Source organism: Melozone crissalis, unplaced genomic scaffold (genome assembly GCF_028551555.1).
Source record: "Melozone crissalis strain CALT ecotype California unplaced genomic scaffold, PUWL_Pcris_2 ptg000042l_1, whole genome shotgun sequence".
Lineage (NCBI taxonomy): Eukaryota > Metazoa > Chordata > Aves > Passeriformes > Passerellidae > Melozone > Melozone crissalis.
The window spans coordinates 17,387,530-17,402,966 of NW_026535820.1; the positions used below are offsets into that span (position 1 = coordinate 17,387,530).

Genomic DNA, 15,437 nt, shown 5'->3' on the forward strand with positions numbered 1-15,437 from the left:
TGACTAAGAAATGTTACTAATGCCTCCAACCATCATAAAAAAGCATATTAAAATCTTATGCAGAAAGAAATAAAATTTGAGTCCCTGAAAATGGATAATATTGATCTGGCGCTCCCCTACTCCATTCAATCAATTAAGCTGTGTACTTCTGAAAGCTGAAAAAATTAAATGTGGGGTAATATGAGAGCAGAGGCAGACCTCTCTGCTGGCTAACCCAGTGGCTATTTGAGTTTAAGGTGATACTTTGGGTTGTGAAATAAAATCTTGGAATTTTGAACATATTTGCTTCAGTGAACCTCTGCTTTGGGGCCCCTAATCCCTTTAATTGCCCCAAATCACCTAGAGGCACCTCCAGGCAGAAAATCTTTGCTCTATAAGCAGCATTACCCAGACAACAAAACTCTTAAAGGTAAAACCAGCTGGGGAAAGTCTGATAGCAGCTCATCATGTCTTCTTAGTTTAAGTATATTAAAAAGAACTTAAAGCATGAAGTGCCTTGCAAAAAAAATCTAATTTTGACCCCACTTTGGATAAAAATGATTTTTTGTCACAGACTTCAGACTTAGTGTCCAGTATTCTCGCAGGCTACATTCAGCTTTCAGTATTACAAGAACTAATTGCACACATTCATTTACAAGAACATCTTAAATCTTTCCCTCTAAGATTTTAAAATATACCAGCCTAGCAGTGCAAAGAAGTCACTTATACCAATAAATTGTTCCAATCCTGTAAAAACTCAACACACTTCAGTATTCTTAACAAAGGTGCTAACTGCATGACTAATGGTGCATTTCTTCAGAAACCTCAGCTGATGGGGCTCATGCCTAAATCAAAACTACAAAACTACTAAATTTTACTATTTTAGGTAATGTCTTTATGAGTGAAAGGCAACAAGTTACCTGGAAAAGTAAGACTGAACATATTTGCAAGTGTTTGCAGTATCAGGCTCTATTTTTATACAGCCTTTTATCAATGACAAAAGCTAATTTAAAAAATTTCCTCATTCACGAGATGGCACTAAATATAATACAAGGAAGATTTACTTTATAACAGCCTTGAGGGTGTGCTAAAACACACAAAAATCTATCTTCTAAAAAGGATTAAGACATATTTAGATGGCACAGACATGAAACAGACCGAACAACTCCAGTACAGATACTAATCATGTGAAATGGATAACCTCATAATATCACACATCTCAGATCATCTGACTTGTGTGTCTGTCTGCATATTCAACATCACAGCCCCAAGCTGAAAAAACACAGACAGAGAAGAAAGAGATTCTTGTTTCCTGGTAAAGCTTCTTGCATTAAAGAACTGAATGCAGGGCAAAAGGCCCATTCAAAAATGTGTCACAAAACACTTCGCCACAGACCTAGGAGCTTTGTTGTGAGAGGAGAAAGGGAAGGAAAAAAAAAAAAGGATTTTGAACAATATTGACTAATGGGATTATGTATATACAACAGTTTCCCATTCACAACACCCTCCCAGGGAGCTGAACACAAGCTCAATTTTACCTGTGCCAGTAACAGTTACATCATTTTCTGACAGATATTAAGCCAACAGGGTACAGACCACAAAGCTGCTACCAAAAATACTTAATCTTCCAAGGAGGATATCAGACAGGCAATTAAAGTAACAGTAATCCTCCCCCAAACATTAAGTTTCATCATCTGTAAATGTACATCCGCAAATGTCTCTCTCTTTGCTTTAAGTATGTGCCCATGAAACTCCTGTAGAGTATTTTTGGTAATTTAAAGCTTTCAAATTATATGTAATGTAATATCTGGGTAAGTAATACACAGAAAATAGTATCCTGATGACAATGTAACAACACATGAATACAAGTTGTTCAGCATCCTTTTGATGCTGTTTGCATGCAAAATATTTTCAGTATTCGTATTAGAGAGGAGTCTAGAGAAAGAGGCCCTAGGAGTGAGTACTCCTTCCCTTTTTTTAATATATGAACTAATTTTTCACCTAACCATAGCAAGCATACATAGTTTGAAGGTTTTTAAGAAAAAGAAAATAAAAAAACCAGAACAAATTTGGGAGTAGAACTGCTGCAGTTCTAGACAGGAAAAACTATGTTTTAGAAACCAGAAAAACTTACTCGTGCACCTCACAAAGAACAAATACAGCTATGAATACAGAACAAACATCCTTGATTGTACTAATAAGAATATAATGTAGACACACAGCTATTGCTTGAAGAAAGGCACATCCAAAGCTTTCACAGTGACAGCTCCAGCCCCCTGCCATGCTCTGTCAGCATTGCAGACTGCCAGGACAGTGTCAGCAAGGAAAGGGATGGTCAGGTAACCTGATGGTCACCACCATGAGCCTGTGGTGGAGCCTTACAGAGCAAGGAGGTGTCAGGAGGCTGCAGCAGTGGGGAGGGGAGCAGACACGGGGTGTGCAGCCCCTGCTGAGGGTCCCCCACGGGCGTGGTTGTGGGGCAGTGGTAGTTGGGATACTGGATCTGACAGCAGGAAACCATCTCCACAAATTCAACAAGTAAAATGAGGGATGCAAGTGCTAACAGAGCAGCACTCAGCTACCTGTGACAGAGCAACAATGAGACCTGTGAAGATTTCCTTTCCTGGCAGGATCTGCTAACTGCTATTTGGAAAACAGGCGATTCATATGCCTTTATTTTTCGGTTTCAAGCAGCAGGACCTTAATAATCTGTCCAGATACGGAACCAAAACCACACTTCTGTTGCTGTCTCTTCAACTGCCCGAGAACCCACAGCATTTTCTGTCCTTCCCAGTAGTCTCTGCAAAGGAAGAAGGTTGAACAAAGTGCCACTATACAAGGGCCACGGCCCCCAGAGCCGCAGGAAAAAAAACAGATTCTGCAAAACTTGCACTGTTTTGCTTCTGTCACCCTTTGCCTCCTCAGACCTGAACAATAATGAGCTTGTCTAGCACGGAGGAAAGGGTGGAATGGCTTTGTGCTTGGATGGGTCAGAACAGATAACTGCAGAGATGTGCTCGCCAAAGCCCACTTGCATCTGGCTGGGATAAGGAAGAAACACAAAGGTGCTTCTCACAAGGCTGAGACGCTGCAGACAGCAGCACCAAGAGAAGACCACAACCCTCCCCCTCTGTGCCTCGGTGTGGTTCCCCCGGCAAATCTCTGGAGAGATACAACATGAAGGCTCATTTGGTAGCTACGTACATAGAAATCACAGGTAAAACGCTGCCTTATTGCTTCCACTGAAAGTGAAATCAGCTATACTTTGTATAAAATTGGGCTGTTTATTTTCTTTTGATTAAAAAAATGAGCCCCCCATTGCCAGACCACACAAACAGAAACCACTACTTCCTCAGTCACTGCATGTTCGCATCTAAAAAAAGCCCTGGACAAGGGTAAAACCATGCTGGGTATGACATCAGACCACTACACTGCTCACAAACTGCCATCAGTGTGCAATGGCAGTTTTGAAATGTTGAAATTTTGGTTTTCCTGTTTCACCTTTTCCACTAAACAGACAGGAAATATGTCTGTTAATGTGAACAACTTAATAAAAAAAATGTAATATCAATTTTTTCAGAATCTACCACATTACAAAATTAAAATTTAGAGAGTCCACAACTGACCAGTAAAAAGAAAACAGTTCCCTCGCCATGTCACCAGGGATCAAGTTTTCACTACCATAACCCCTCATCTTGGAAAGTGGATATGAGGGTCAAGAGCCTCTCAAAAGACAGCTTCTTCTAACATATGAAAATGACACAAAAACCAAAACAAACAAACAAAAAACCAAGCAAGACTGTGTTGAAATATTGCTGGGGAATCATACAAAACCAAGAGCTGCAACAACTGCAAGGTTAGTGCCAGTTACACAAAAGACCGTGCCACCCTTGAGTGTTGCTATCACATTCATTTATCCAGTAAGATATTCAAGATATGCAATCGCTCCAAGGGTTGGAAATACTACCTCTGCACTCAAAATAGAAAAGACAGGTCTAATCCTGTTCTCATTTGTACCTGAGCAACCCTGCAATTACTGCAGAGGTTGGTCGTTTTCAGATGCCCTGATCCTTGCAAACAGGCCGTGGCTTACAAGCACTTTTTCACGCCAGCCTCTGTGCTCCCAGCCCATCCTCCTCAAGGGAGTGAATCCTAATTACAACCCACACCCTTCTGCTGTGCCCTACTGCACTAAACAGGTCTTGGGGCTTAGCACCAAGGAACATGGAGGAATAATGGCATTTTGTACAGCACTGAGCACAGCACCGGTACTGCACTGGGAAAAACATCCTCACTCCTGCAGCAACGCTACATCTTCCAGGAGAAGGAAGCCTGTGAGCTCAAACACACTGCAAGAAAATACACATTTCCATTCACATCATCTATTCAACCTTCCCACAGAGCATGAAGGCAGCAACAGAAAACAGTCTTGCAAGTGCCTGCTTAAGGGTGCTGGCAAATTCATACAATTTGCAGTTTTTATTTTCAAACACATCTGCTCAAAGTTGCTTCCTGTTGCACCCTAGCACTGTCTTTGATTTGAATAGCCTAACATCAATAATGAAACTAATGAACAAACAAGAAACTAGTATTTCTAATAATCTCTTTAAAACAAACAGAAGTAAAAAGCCTGGGACAATGAAGTCTATTCCTTAAAACAAATGTGTGCAGTCACTTGCTACTTGTGAGGCTGCTCTCGAGTTCTGCAGTACCTGGAGTGCCTTCTAAAATAGGAGAATATTTTATCTTGAGGCAGCGCATGCACATGGAAAAATACAGATTTTCCAAATAAATCTCAAAGGTCACAATGGAGGTACTTGAGAGTGGCACTTTGTGTTCTGCTGTAAATAATTCTGCCTTTTTAAGCAACCACCTCTGAGCTGCCACTTCTTCTGGATTAGTTTATGCTAAAAGATGGGACTCTACAAAGCAGCGAACACCATCAATTAAAAATCAAACCCAGCTTTGCTTTAGGAAAACAGCCTCATAAAATTAAGGAGGTTCCACAATGCTGAAGACAGAGGCTTACGTGAACTTGTATTTTCAAAAATACAAACACAACCCTTTGTGTTTTAAAGGCCACACTTCCAAGTCTATTAATAGCAGATGGAGAGTTTTCCACACCTTTTTACATAACCTGATGCAGCACCTGCATGACACACCTACCTAAGCCATTAAACTGCACTTTGCACTGTAGCACCTGAAAGCTGTTTTACCTCTCTTCCTATTACCCAAAAAGACACCTCCATGTTTTCTAGTCAGAGATGGTATCATTCACTTAACTAAATTCAGGGAACCGCAGAGCGTGCTTGCAAGTACCAAACCTCCTCAACTGTGCCCACGTCCCAGGTAACAAGATGGGTGTCTTCATTTTCAAGTAGCTGTCACCTAATGAGGACTTCACTCCTGCTGTGCCCATCCACCACACCCCACAGACACGAGGGCAGTACTTCTGTCACCCAGCATTTGCCTGGGTGGAGCCGATTGCAACCTTGGCTGGAAAAGGAGGAAATTCATCTCCTTTGTGTGTAGGTACTAACAGAGGTGCAGAAGCAACAGGAAAACAAAGTTTGACAAAACACAAGGCATAAAGTTGGTGAGGTAAAACCCCAGAAAGATATCCTCAAGACACATTTCAGACCACAGCTGACATCTAGCTTCTGCTTTATGCTCCACCCTTCACACTGAGGGCTGAGTACAGTGGGGTGGGGAGGGCAGGTGCCTAGAACATGTCCTTGTGAACAGGGAGCAATGAGAGCTTTATGAACTGTAGGTATGGGCTGCACCTGTGCATATGCAAATGTATGTAAATGATCCAAGCAGGCCTGAAGGCAAAGGGCCTTATGTGACATTCAGCTCCTGGCTCCCCTTTCTCCATCCCTACATGTGCTGGGGATACTGCATGAAGCCAGACAACCCCCCAGCTGCCACAGTGGTCCTCCCTGAGTGCCAAAGGCATCCCATCTCCTTGGGGCAGTGAGGCTCTGCTCTCCCCTCCTCCAGCACCATGCACCCAGGAAACTCAAATTCAGCAGCCCTCTTTCTGAAGCAGGCTGGTGAAGCTGCGCTGCTTGCACCCTTCTAAGGGCACACCACAAGGCTGGGGGCAGAATCCACTTCTCTGCTAGCAGCTGCAGTGGGCAACAGACTGCTCCAGTGCTGTGAGTGATCTCTGTAAAAAGCAATGGTAATAATATCTGACCCTTCAATCATGATGAAATTAAATCCATGCCGCTCTGCCAGCATGTACACCTCCTTGTCAAAAAGGGAGAGAACCCAGTTTGGGGTCTCTTGACTTCTTTCCCCTTTCTGGTACATGAACCTCTGTGTCATGCAGCCGTGTTGGAGGGCTGGGACATCTCCCTGCACTTCCACCCATGGCAGATCTTCCAGAAACAATGATGCTGGAAATGCTAGAGCCTTCCATTTGATGGACATTTGTCCATTCAATCTCCTTAGTAACTCCTGGGAGTTACTAATCCTGTTAGCCACCTGCAGTGGCTCCTTCTTCATTCTGGAATGGGAAAAAAAATGATGAAGGGAGAAGACAGAGAGAAACCTGTCACCAGCCTTCCCACACTACAGAAGACACAAGCCGCAAGGACAGCAACAGTGCCTGTGGTTGGTACCTACTGAGGCTGCACCACCACCACATCCCAGTATCCTTCTCTGTCCTTTGTGTAGATAAAAAATCTGCAGGTATGACCTGCACAGTCACGGGTGAAGCCACACACAGCAGACAGCACATGGATGGCAGAAAAATACAGCTTAGTGCAAGCAGGCTGCTAACCCAGAGGCACTGATGAATTCTTGGTGCCCAAAATCCTACCCAAAACCCAGAGAAAGGGAAAAGCAAGCTCAAGAGCTTCATCCCTGTTTGTTTCACACAGCTCAGTTCCAGCTACATGGTGCAGAAAGAAGTCATAATGTCACCCTACAGATTTTTCCTGTTACACAATGAGGGGATTTTTTTTTCTTTGCAGGAAAATGTATGTTTCGTTTGAATGCCTTTACCTACAAATCGATGTGCCTCTGTCTGATTTGCCTTGACAGCATGTAGATTCGAAGATTTAATCATATTTACCTTGGTAATATGATTATCTCTAGGAGCACCAAAATGCAATCCATTGTTGACTGAAAAATTATGATAAACTTCTCTAGCTTTCCATTTTTTAATCCCACCAATACTATAGAGTCAAATCCCTGATATTGCAGAGATTTACTTACTAGGAAAACATCATACACTGGTGCTTGATTTAACTGAGCAGTTTATATATAAGCAAACATACAGCCCAGGCTTTTCAGGTTCTCTTGTCAGAGAGGACATACCTTCCTCTGTCATCCAAGACAATGAGTGGAAAACATTTCAATTGTGGTGAGTGAATCTTTCCCCAAACCTAAATTTCACAAAATTGCTAGCCTGATCTGTAACAGCACAGGGGAAAACATCACTGCTTGCTAAGAACATGCAATTGTGCTTTATATTCACAGATGAGGTGAAAGGTTATTTTTTAAAAAAGATTTTTTCTAGAAAAAAGTAGCCTTTGCTTCACCACTCATTCATTTCTCAATTTTCCACAACAGAAAACCCTCCTTAGGCAAACACCCTGAAACACTGCTCCTAAAAGCAGTGCTGGCTTTGAAATACATAATGGGAACAGAAAATACATTTAGCACTGATGACAGGAAAGCAGTTGCTATGAAAATAACACAGTAGCTCTTGTGAAGGAACCTCTCAGTTCCTTAAATATGTATCCCCCTAAATCTGCATATTGCACACTGAAAAGCAAATTGCAAGAGTCCTGGAAGTCTCCCACTGGCACATCACGTTTTCTCCAACTACCATTAAACTTGCTTCTGCTAAATGCCTGACCAGACTCTCTACCCTACCTTTGGAGTAAAAAAAAACCCTCCCAAAACACAAAACAATCAACCCCCCCCCACAGACACAGACAAAAAAAAAAAACAACCAACCAAAACAAAACAGAAAAACAGAAAAAAAAAAATCACAAAACCCTGAAAACTTCTGAAAGCCCTTCCTATGAAAACAAATACCATTCCTTAAATTTCTCAGCATGTTATTTGCAAACGACAGGCCAGCAAGCAGATACTCTCCATATGCCAGATTATGTCATTTCCATTTTCTAGAAAGAATACTTCTCACAGCAAACTGGCAAGGGTTTTTTCAGTTGGGTTGTGAAAAGAGCCAGCTCTGTGTCTTGCTGCACCTGCTGCGTTGCTAAGTCTGGTATCTGGTGGCAGCCCCACAGCCATCCATAGCAATTCTGGGTCCAGAAAAGAGTTTGTCATAAAGGCTGAGTATACCCTCAGAGGTACTGGCAAATGTTCAGGGGTGAATTCTGTGGATATTTGCATATAGATTTCTGTAGACACCAGCTTGTCCCGTTTGCAAATAGAATCTGTTTTCCCACGCTTCGTAAGGGACAAGCTGGTGCCTACAGAAGCTTCAGGGTATCCAAGTCCCAACATATAAACTAACTTCTGCATTTTTTGGTTAAATTATAAAGAGTAGTCTTCTCATTTGTGTAGTGGGGGACTTATGCTACAAGAGTAGTACAGCTGAAATCAGAGGGGAAAAAAATAAAAAGAAAATTAATAAATCAAGATTTGGTTCTTCTCATCTTTACCTTCCATCATACTGCACTACTGAGTCTGCAGACAGCCCAGCTGATATCTACTTTTTCGAAACAAGGAAATCACAGAATTACTAGAGGATTGTTTTAGTTTTTTTCCTTTTCAGAGAGCATACTTGGCAATCTCGTATTTGTGTTTTAGGTGTTTTGAACTGCTCCAAGCTAAGCGGTATCTTCCACCAGAAGAATTCTCAAAGTCATAATAATTGCAGACTAAAGCACACTTCATATTCAAAAGCTATCATCAAACTACGATCTGTCATTATCCTATTTATCTACCATGGAACTGTTTTTGTCATGGTCTGGAGGGCTAGTGACTCACACAGCTGCTACCAATCTTCACCATTTCAAGGTGCTTTCAACACTACTAATGTGCAGACAACAGCTGTGTAGCAGGCTTCTAAGGCAAAGACCCAGTTTGGCTGCCTGCACAGGAGATTTGCTGGTGAAGAAAAGGGTGAAAAGAAAGATCAAGTAGTGGAAATGCACCCACCACATAAGCAAACCCGCTGAAAATTGCTCCTTCTGCTCCCCTGACAGCTAATGAGGGGTCACTGCACACCAGCCAAGCACCAGTGTGGTATAACCACAGCACTTCCCGTGGCAGGGCTGGACCCAGAAAGCTTTGAATTGGCAGCCAGCTAGGGCAAACAGGACTTTTCATGTGTTACCAGCTCAGGTCTCCTCACAGGGGTTATTGTGCACCCACACAGGAATATCCCTCTCACCTGTCCAGCTCCAAGGCTGCCTCACTCTGAAACCTGCACAGTCCTGAGGCTCTGGCAGACACAGCTGCCTCTCAGCCTCTGTCCCTCTGTGAAGCTCTCTAATTAATTCCCTAGTACTCATGAACACCATGTTCTGTCCCACTGTTCTACTCTTCAGAATTGACAGCAAAGGGGTTCTTTTCCTTGTCTGATGAATATTAACCTTTTTAATCTGACAGAGATGCTCACTAAATAGTATAATAAGAGCCTAAAATACGCCAGAGCCAATTCCTCTGGGATTTGTTTTTAAAAGCTTGTGTACTAAGGGAACAAGGGTGCTGCATCTATGGTGTCCATCCATGTGTGTGCCATTCTACTCCAGTGACTTCTCAACCACTGGTCAGCTTCAGCTAACACCTGGAAGATGACCCCATTTCCACCAGTTTCAAAGGAAGTAGCAGAAGGAGGCACAAACACCTGTGCCCTGAGCAAGGGAAATGGCTGGCAGAGACCAGTGGTGGTGAAAGCCCCCTGCAATGTGGGGCTGGCCATGGTCAGCACATGCACAGCTCAGAGAGCCCTGCAGCACCAGTGAGTGCCCCTGCACAGTTCAGAGAGCCCAGCAGCATCACTGAGTGCCCCTGCACAGCTCATGGTGAGCGTGAGGACCCAGCCTCTCAGTGTGCTCGTGCTGCAGGACATGCTCCTTCCAGGACTCATGGAACTTGTACACTGTGTGCTACTACTGAAACAGCCCTTACTACCTGAGCCTTAACCCTGCTGTTGAACATTCCCCCTTCAGGGAGGCACAGGAATTCAGCCTCCTGAAGTCACAGCTGAGGTCAACAAGCATCTCTTTCTTTAGAGCCAGCAGCTATCCGTGGTATACAAGCTCACACACCTAAGGAAAGACTTTGTTTAGCATGTGCACTTCCCACTGACTTCTCAGACCATTAAATCACTGTTTTCACGCTATGCTTGTATACATCATTCTGAAATTCAGGCTGCCCAGAGGGCTTTAGGTTCAGTGAATAGCAGAGTGTGCATCACACACTAAAGGGCTGATGTGTTTCCAGCAGCTCACAAGCCACCTCCTGATGCTGGGATGACCCCATGGGGTGGAGGGTGCCCCCAGCTCTTTGTTCTGCTCCCCTTTCAGGACTCTGCCTGTAAGACTGTTGTTTCTGAGAGACTCTTCTTTTGTCTCTTGCGTGTCCAGTTTGGAGGCACCTTCTGCTATGGGCTGACACTGCACTGCCTGCCTGCCCAGGGCCATGCAGAACTGGATTCTGACCTCTCAGCCCTCCATCACAAATACTTAATGGCAGCATTCAGCATCCTGGGGGCTTCCTCCAGCACTAACAACCCACTGAACTTTGCAAACCAAATGCATCTATGTCCTTTCTAATAGGTAGAAATAAATTGAATTTTCACAAGCTTTACTAACTGTAAATTAATTTTAGAATTAATCAGGAAAGGAGGTATATTGTAGGTCAGTAAATTCTGAAGAAAAATCTATTTGGACCATGATAACTTCAGTGTCCTTCTGAGTGGACCCCTCCTCAGTGATTACTCAGCAGATACTCTCTCCTTGCTTCCCAGCACCTGCTGCTCCCAGAAGGAATTCTTCTGCCCATCTGCCTTCAAACCTGACATGGTGGTGGCACAGACAAATGAAACTGTAAGCAACATTTGAACTCCAAATCCAATCACCAATTCGCTTCCTTAGCAAAACAGAAAAAAATCCAAAACCAAACAACAAAAAAAAGAGCATGTGCTTGTTTCTTACCACCTGTCCCACTGGAGAAGGAAACTTCACGTATGGAAACAGCAATATTTGTCCCAAAGAAAACTATGGCAAGAAGAATTCTAGGCATAAACAAAACCAGGTTTAGAAATTATGTTTAGAAACCCTCTAATGCACAGGATGTGCAACTATTTTAAACCTCTGTTGCTGACACCCGGCTTCACAGAAGTCCTCACTAATTTCAGATAATTCTATTAAAATGAATTATAATTTCACATGAAAGAAATCCTGGCCCTAGCTTCTAATAAACTCATGTCCTTGTCCACCTATTCACCACAAATTGAAATAAACACCTGCAGGAAGACAGGAGCCTTCGGCACCAACCAGCCAACCTCTGAACAAGCCTATTTTTTGCCATTTACATATAATTACATACTAGCCTCCAAGCAGCTAGAAGCTCCATGTTCCTTTTTTTGTATTGTTTGTTTCTTGTGAACACACATAGAGCACAAACCCAAACCACATTAATGATAACCTTGTTAAATATAAACTAGTATGCAATTATACAAACTGCTAACACAAACAAAAAAGCCAGGGAACTCTGATTATACGTTCACAATGGTTTCTGAAAACCAAATAAAAATAACAACATAAGGCAACCTGTCTTGCCTGATACTGTAACAGAAGAAGGTTTCATGTTATAACTTCTGTGTCTCAGCACACAGGACTCGTCTGTCAAACAACTCCTCAAATTCAATTTCAAGCTCACTCACTGCAAGGAGAGCAGAAGGGTGGGAGGAAAGGCAGCCAGTGCACACGTGAACTACCAAAAAAAAATCTAATTTTCCTCCCTGCATCATCCTTCAGATGAGCTAATGCCTGTCCCTAGGCAAGTGCTGTGACTTTCAGCCTGTCACCCTGAGAAGGGCTGGCTGTGTGCTGGGGATTTGGCTCCTGCCTCTCCATTAAGAGAGCAGCAGAAGGGCTGCTGCAACCCTCTGTTCTTGGGCTTGTGCCAGCCCAGTGCATGCCTGTGATTTAACTTCTGTGCAGCACGGGTGAACCCAGCAACCAGAGCTCCTGCCACACCTTTTCATTAAGAACATGAGCTGCTAACGCTCTGTGCAAGCTCTGTGGTCTGCAGCTGCCCGTTCCCGGTGTTTAAAAATATACACTTTTCCCAGAACAGAAACAGATCTATTGAAGGGAAATTCTGTCCTGGACTGCACATGTGCAGCATCAGGACAGCCAGCAAAGGCAGGGGACACTACCCAGAGCTCTCCTGCACCAGTGCTACAATGGAGAGCCTCATACTTGTCAGTGCAGTAATGCAAAGTCTTCACCACAACTGAATCCAGCTCTCAGGAAAACAAAATGGTACAAGAAGACCAGCACCTTCCTTGCAGCCTGCATCACAAGAAATTATACAGCACAAATGACAGCCACCCTAGGACTGGAGGAGCATCCTGGAAGGGTTTCCTTAGGTGACTTCCCTGGCCATGGACTTGGACTATCCATTCAGTTTGTTTGCATGCTAGCAGCACAGCTGAACTTGCAAGACTCTGGATTTCTAGGCTGTAAACAAGAACAGTAATTACCTTTCCCTCTTAAACTGCACTCTGTTCTCATGTAATGAAAAAACCAAACCAACCAAAAACCCCACATAGGTAGCTGTACAAGACCTTCAGAAAGTGGGGGAAAGGAGCAAAGGGACTAAATGACTGGAAGAGGAAGGGCTAAGTGAAGTGACAGCAGTGAGATCTAAGCATCCTTCCCAGAACCAAGCAGAAGATCAAAGCATGCAAGACACAAAAACCAAGGATGATCCCTGGGAATCAAGAAAATTAATACTGGAGTCCTGCATCAATAATAAACTCACTAAGTAGAAGGTCAAGAAGAACCCAGCCTCTCGAATGCTTAGTTCAAGAGTAGAAAAGCACTTCCCAAATCATGGTCTGTGGGTCACTTCTCCCCCACAAGGCTGTGGGCAGAATCACATCACAGAGTGAAATGCACGAGTGTGTGTGTGTGTGTGACACAGCTGTACAGTTGATCTACGGAGCAATTAGAGGGTTGTCACTGCAGAAATTGTTTTGAGAGACACATGACTGGGAGAAGAAGGGTGGTAACTCACCAGCAGGCACGCTGCTTGGGAAGGTGGGGCTCCCTCTAGCACAGCACCTGAAAAGGGGCTCAAAAAAGACACCAATACAACCCAGATGGAAGGGGGGAGGGGGAAAAACAAACAACCAACAGTGGGGCATGCAGCTAAGATAACTTTCCCCTGGAATACTTCCAATTTCTCCAAGCTGGTTGGTTTTGAAAGGGACTTTTCTACAGCGATCTATGCTCAATTACCCTTATAAACCCTTGCAATAACATGTGACTCAAAGTCTACCTATTTGTCCAAGGGAGAAACAAGGAGGGAGTGTGGCAAATGGGGAATGTGGGAGTGGCTACCGATGTGGGCTTGGGGAGCAGAGTCATTTCCTCCAGCTTCTTCCCCCCCTCCGTCTTTGATATCTGAGTATGTTGTTGAGGAAGTCAAGGAAGGTGATTCTGTATCCACAGGCATTCACACATTTTTACATGATTGCACCGTCTTAGCCAGAAGTCTCAGCTTGAGAGCTGAAGCAGGTGAGGTTGTTCCTTTGGGAATTAAAAGGCAAAAGAGTACCCGGCGGCGAGAAACGACCCAGAGGAACAAAGTGCTTGGAGATAAAGAGCTTATTTAGGGTGGTAGCGGGACGATGCTTGAACCATGCGCTCGCACCGTAATCCGCGATTTCCATGCAGATTTCCTTCCCCCTTGCGGGCTACCAGACCTGGCTACAGCTCACTTGACTCAGAGCCGGTTCCCAGCCTGCTGTCTATAGGACAGACAGCACGGCGGGCTGAACCCGCCGCCAGCCGGGAGCGCGGGGTGACAGCGGCTGTGCGGCGGGGCTGGTCTGGGCTGCGGCGGGCACGGCGCTGTGCAGCCGCACGCCCGCTCTGCTGAGCGGCAGGGAAACTTTCAGCCACTCGCGCCCAGGCGGGACCGACCGACGCACGGACGGACGGGCTGCTGCCGCCCGGGAGGCTCGGGCACCTCGGCGGACCTGCCCCTGCACGCCCGCACATCCCTGCCGCTGCTGCTGCCCCGGGCGGACGGCAGCGGGGCCGGCCCCGCGGAGGGAGCTCCCGCCCCGCGGCTCTCGGGCCTCCCTCTCCCCACGGCTTCCCCCGGCCGTGCCCGCCCGTACCGAGCCCGTCGCCATCCTGCGCATCCCTCATCCCCGCATGCCGAGCATCCCTCGTCCCCGCGGCGCTGCTTACCGGGAGCGCTGCAGCTCGAAGGCGGCGGCGGGGCCGGGCTGCCCCAGCTCCCCGCTGCCGCCGATGCTGCCCTGGGGGCTGGTGCGGCCGAAGGGCGCCGGCAGCACCCCCGCCGTGAAGGAGTTGAGGCGGCCGCGGCTCCCCGCCGCCGCGGCGCCCAGGAACACGGCGGGCGGCACCTGCACCGCGGCGAAGGCGTCCTCCTCCTCCTCCTCGTCTTCCTCCTCCTCCGGGGGCTCGGCGGGCGCCGCCGGGGGGCTGGCCAGCCGCGGCAGCGGCTGCGCCTGGCGGGGCCGGGCGGCGGGGCCGTCGCTGCCCGGCGGCGGGGGCCGCCCGTCGAGGGAGATGCTGGTGAGGAAGGAGAGCGCGGCCTGCCTGCGGCGGGGGTCGCTGCGCGCCGGCGGCGGCGGCTGCAGCGGCGGCGGCTGCGGCGCTTTCCTGGGGCAGGGCTCCGCCGGCGGCGGCAGGGGCCCGGCGGCGGGACTGCCAGGGCTGGCGGCGGTGGCGGCCGCCGCCATTGTCGGCCGGCTCCCCCTCCCCTCGGCGCTGGCTCTCGCTGCCGGCCCGTCAGGCGGGCGGGCGGCGGGGCAGGGGCGCCGCGGGGTGCATGGGGGTGCCCAGGGGTGCGCTCCGCCCGGCCGCGCCGCTCTGCCCCGGGCCCCCGCCGCCCGCCCGCTCCGTATTTATAGGTGCAGCAGCCGCGCCGCCGAGCGCCCTGTGCAATAACACGGCAATCACGTGTGGGAAACGGGGCGCTGGAGGAAAACAAAAGCCCGGCCAGCAGCCCGGAGGAGGAGGGAGAAGGGTGGGTCTCGGCGAGCTCCCTCCTTTCAACCTCTCTCTTTTTTTTTTTTTTTTTTTCTTCCCTTTCACCCCCTTCCCTCCTCCTCCTCCTCCTCTTTTTCCCTTCCTGGATGCGTGGGGGCGGGCGGGAGCCGGGGAAGGTGGAGTCAGTGCCCGTAGTACTCGGCACATGGCCCTCGGAGCCCGGCGCAGACCGACCCGGACCCGGGGCTGCGGCTCGGCCCGGCC

General features: G+C 46.9%; 1 protein-coding gene across 1 annotated transcript in view; it reads right to left on the reverse strand.

Annotated features, from left to right (window-relative positions):
• Positions 1-14,923, reverse strand: part of CABLES1 (Cdk5 and Abl enzyme substrate 1) — a 70,723-nt gene extending 55,800 nt beyond the window's left edge. Inside the window, exon 1 of the mRNA XM_054285308.1 lies at positions 14,406-14,923. Within this exon, the coding sequence (XP_054141283.1) occupies positions 14,406-14,923 (518 nt within the window). The remainder of the gene's footprint in view (positions 1-14,405) is intronic.
• Positions 14,924-15,437: the final 514 nt, after the last annotated feature.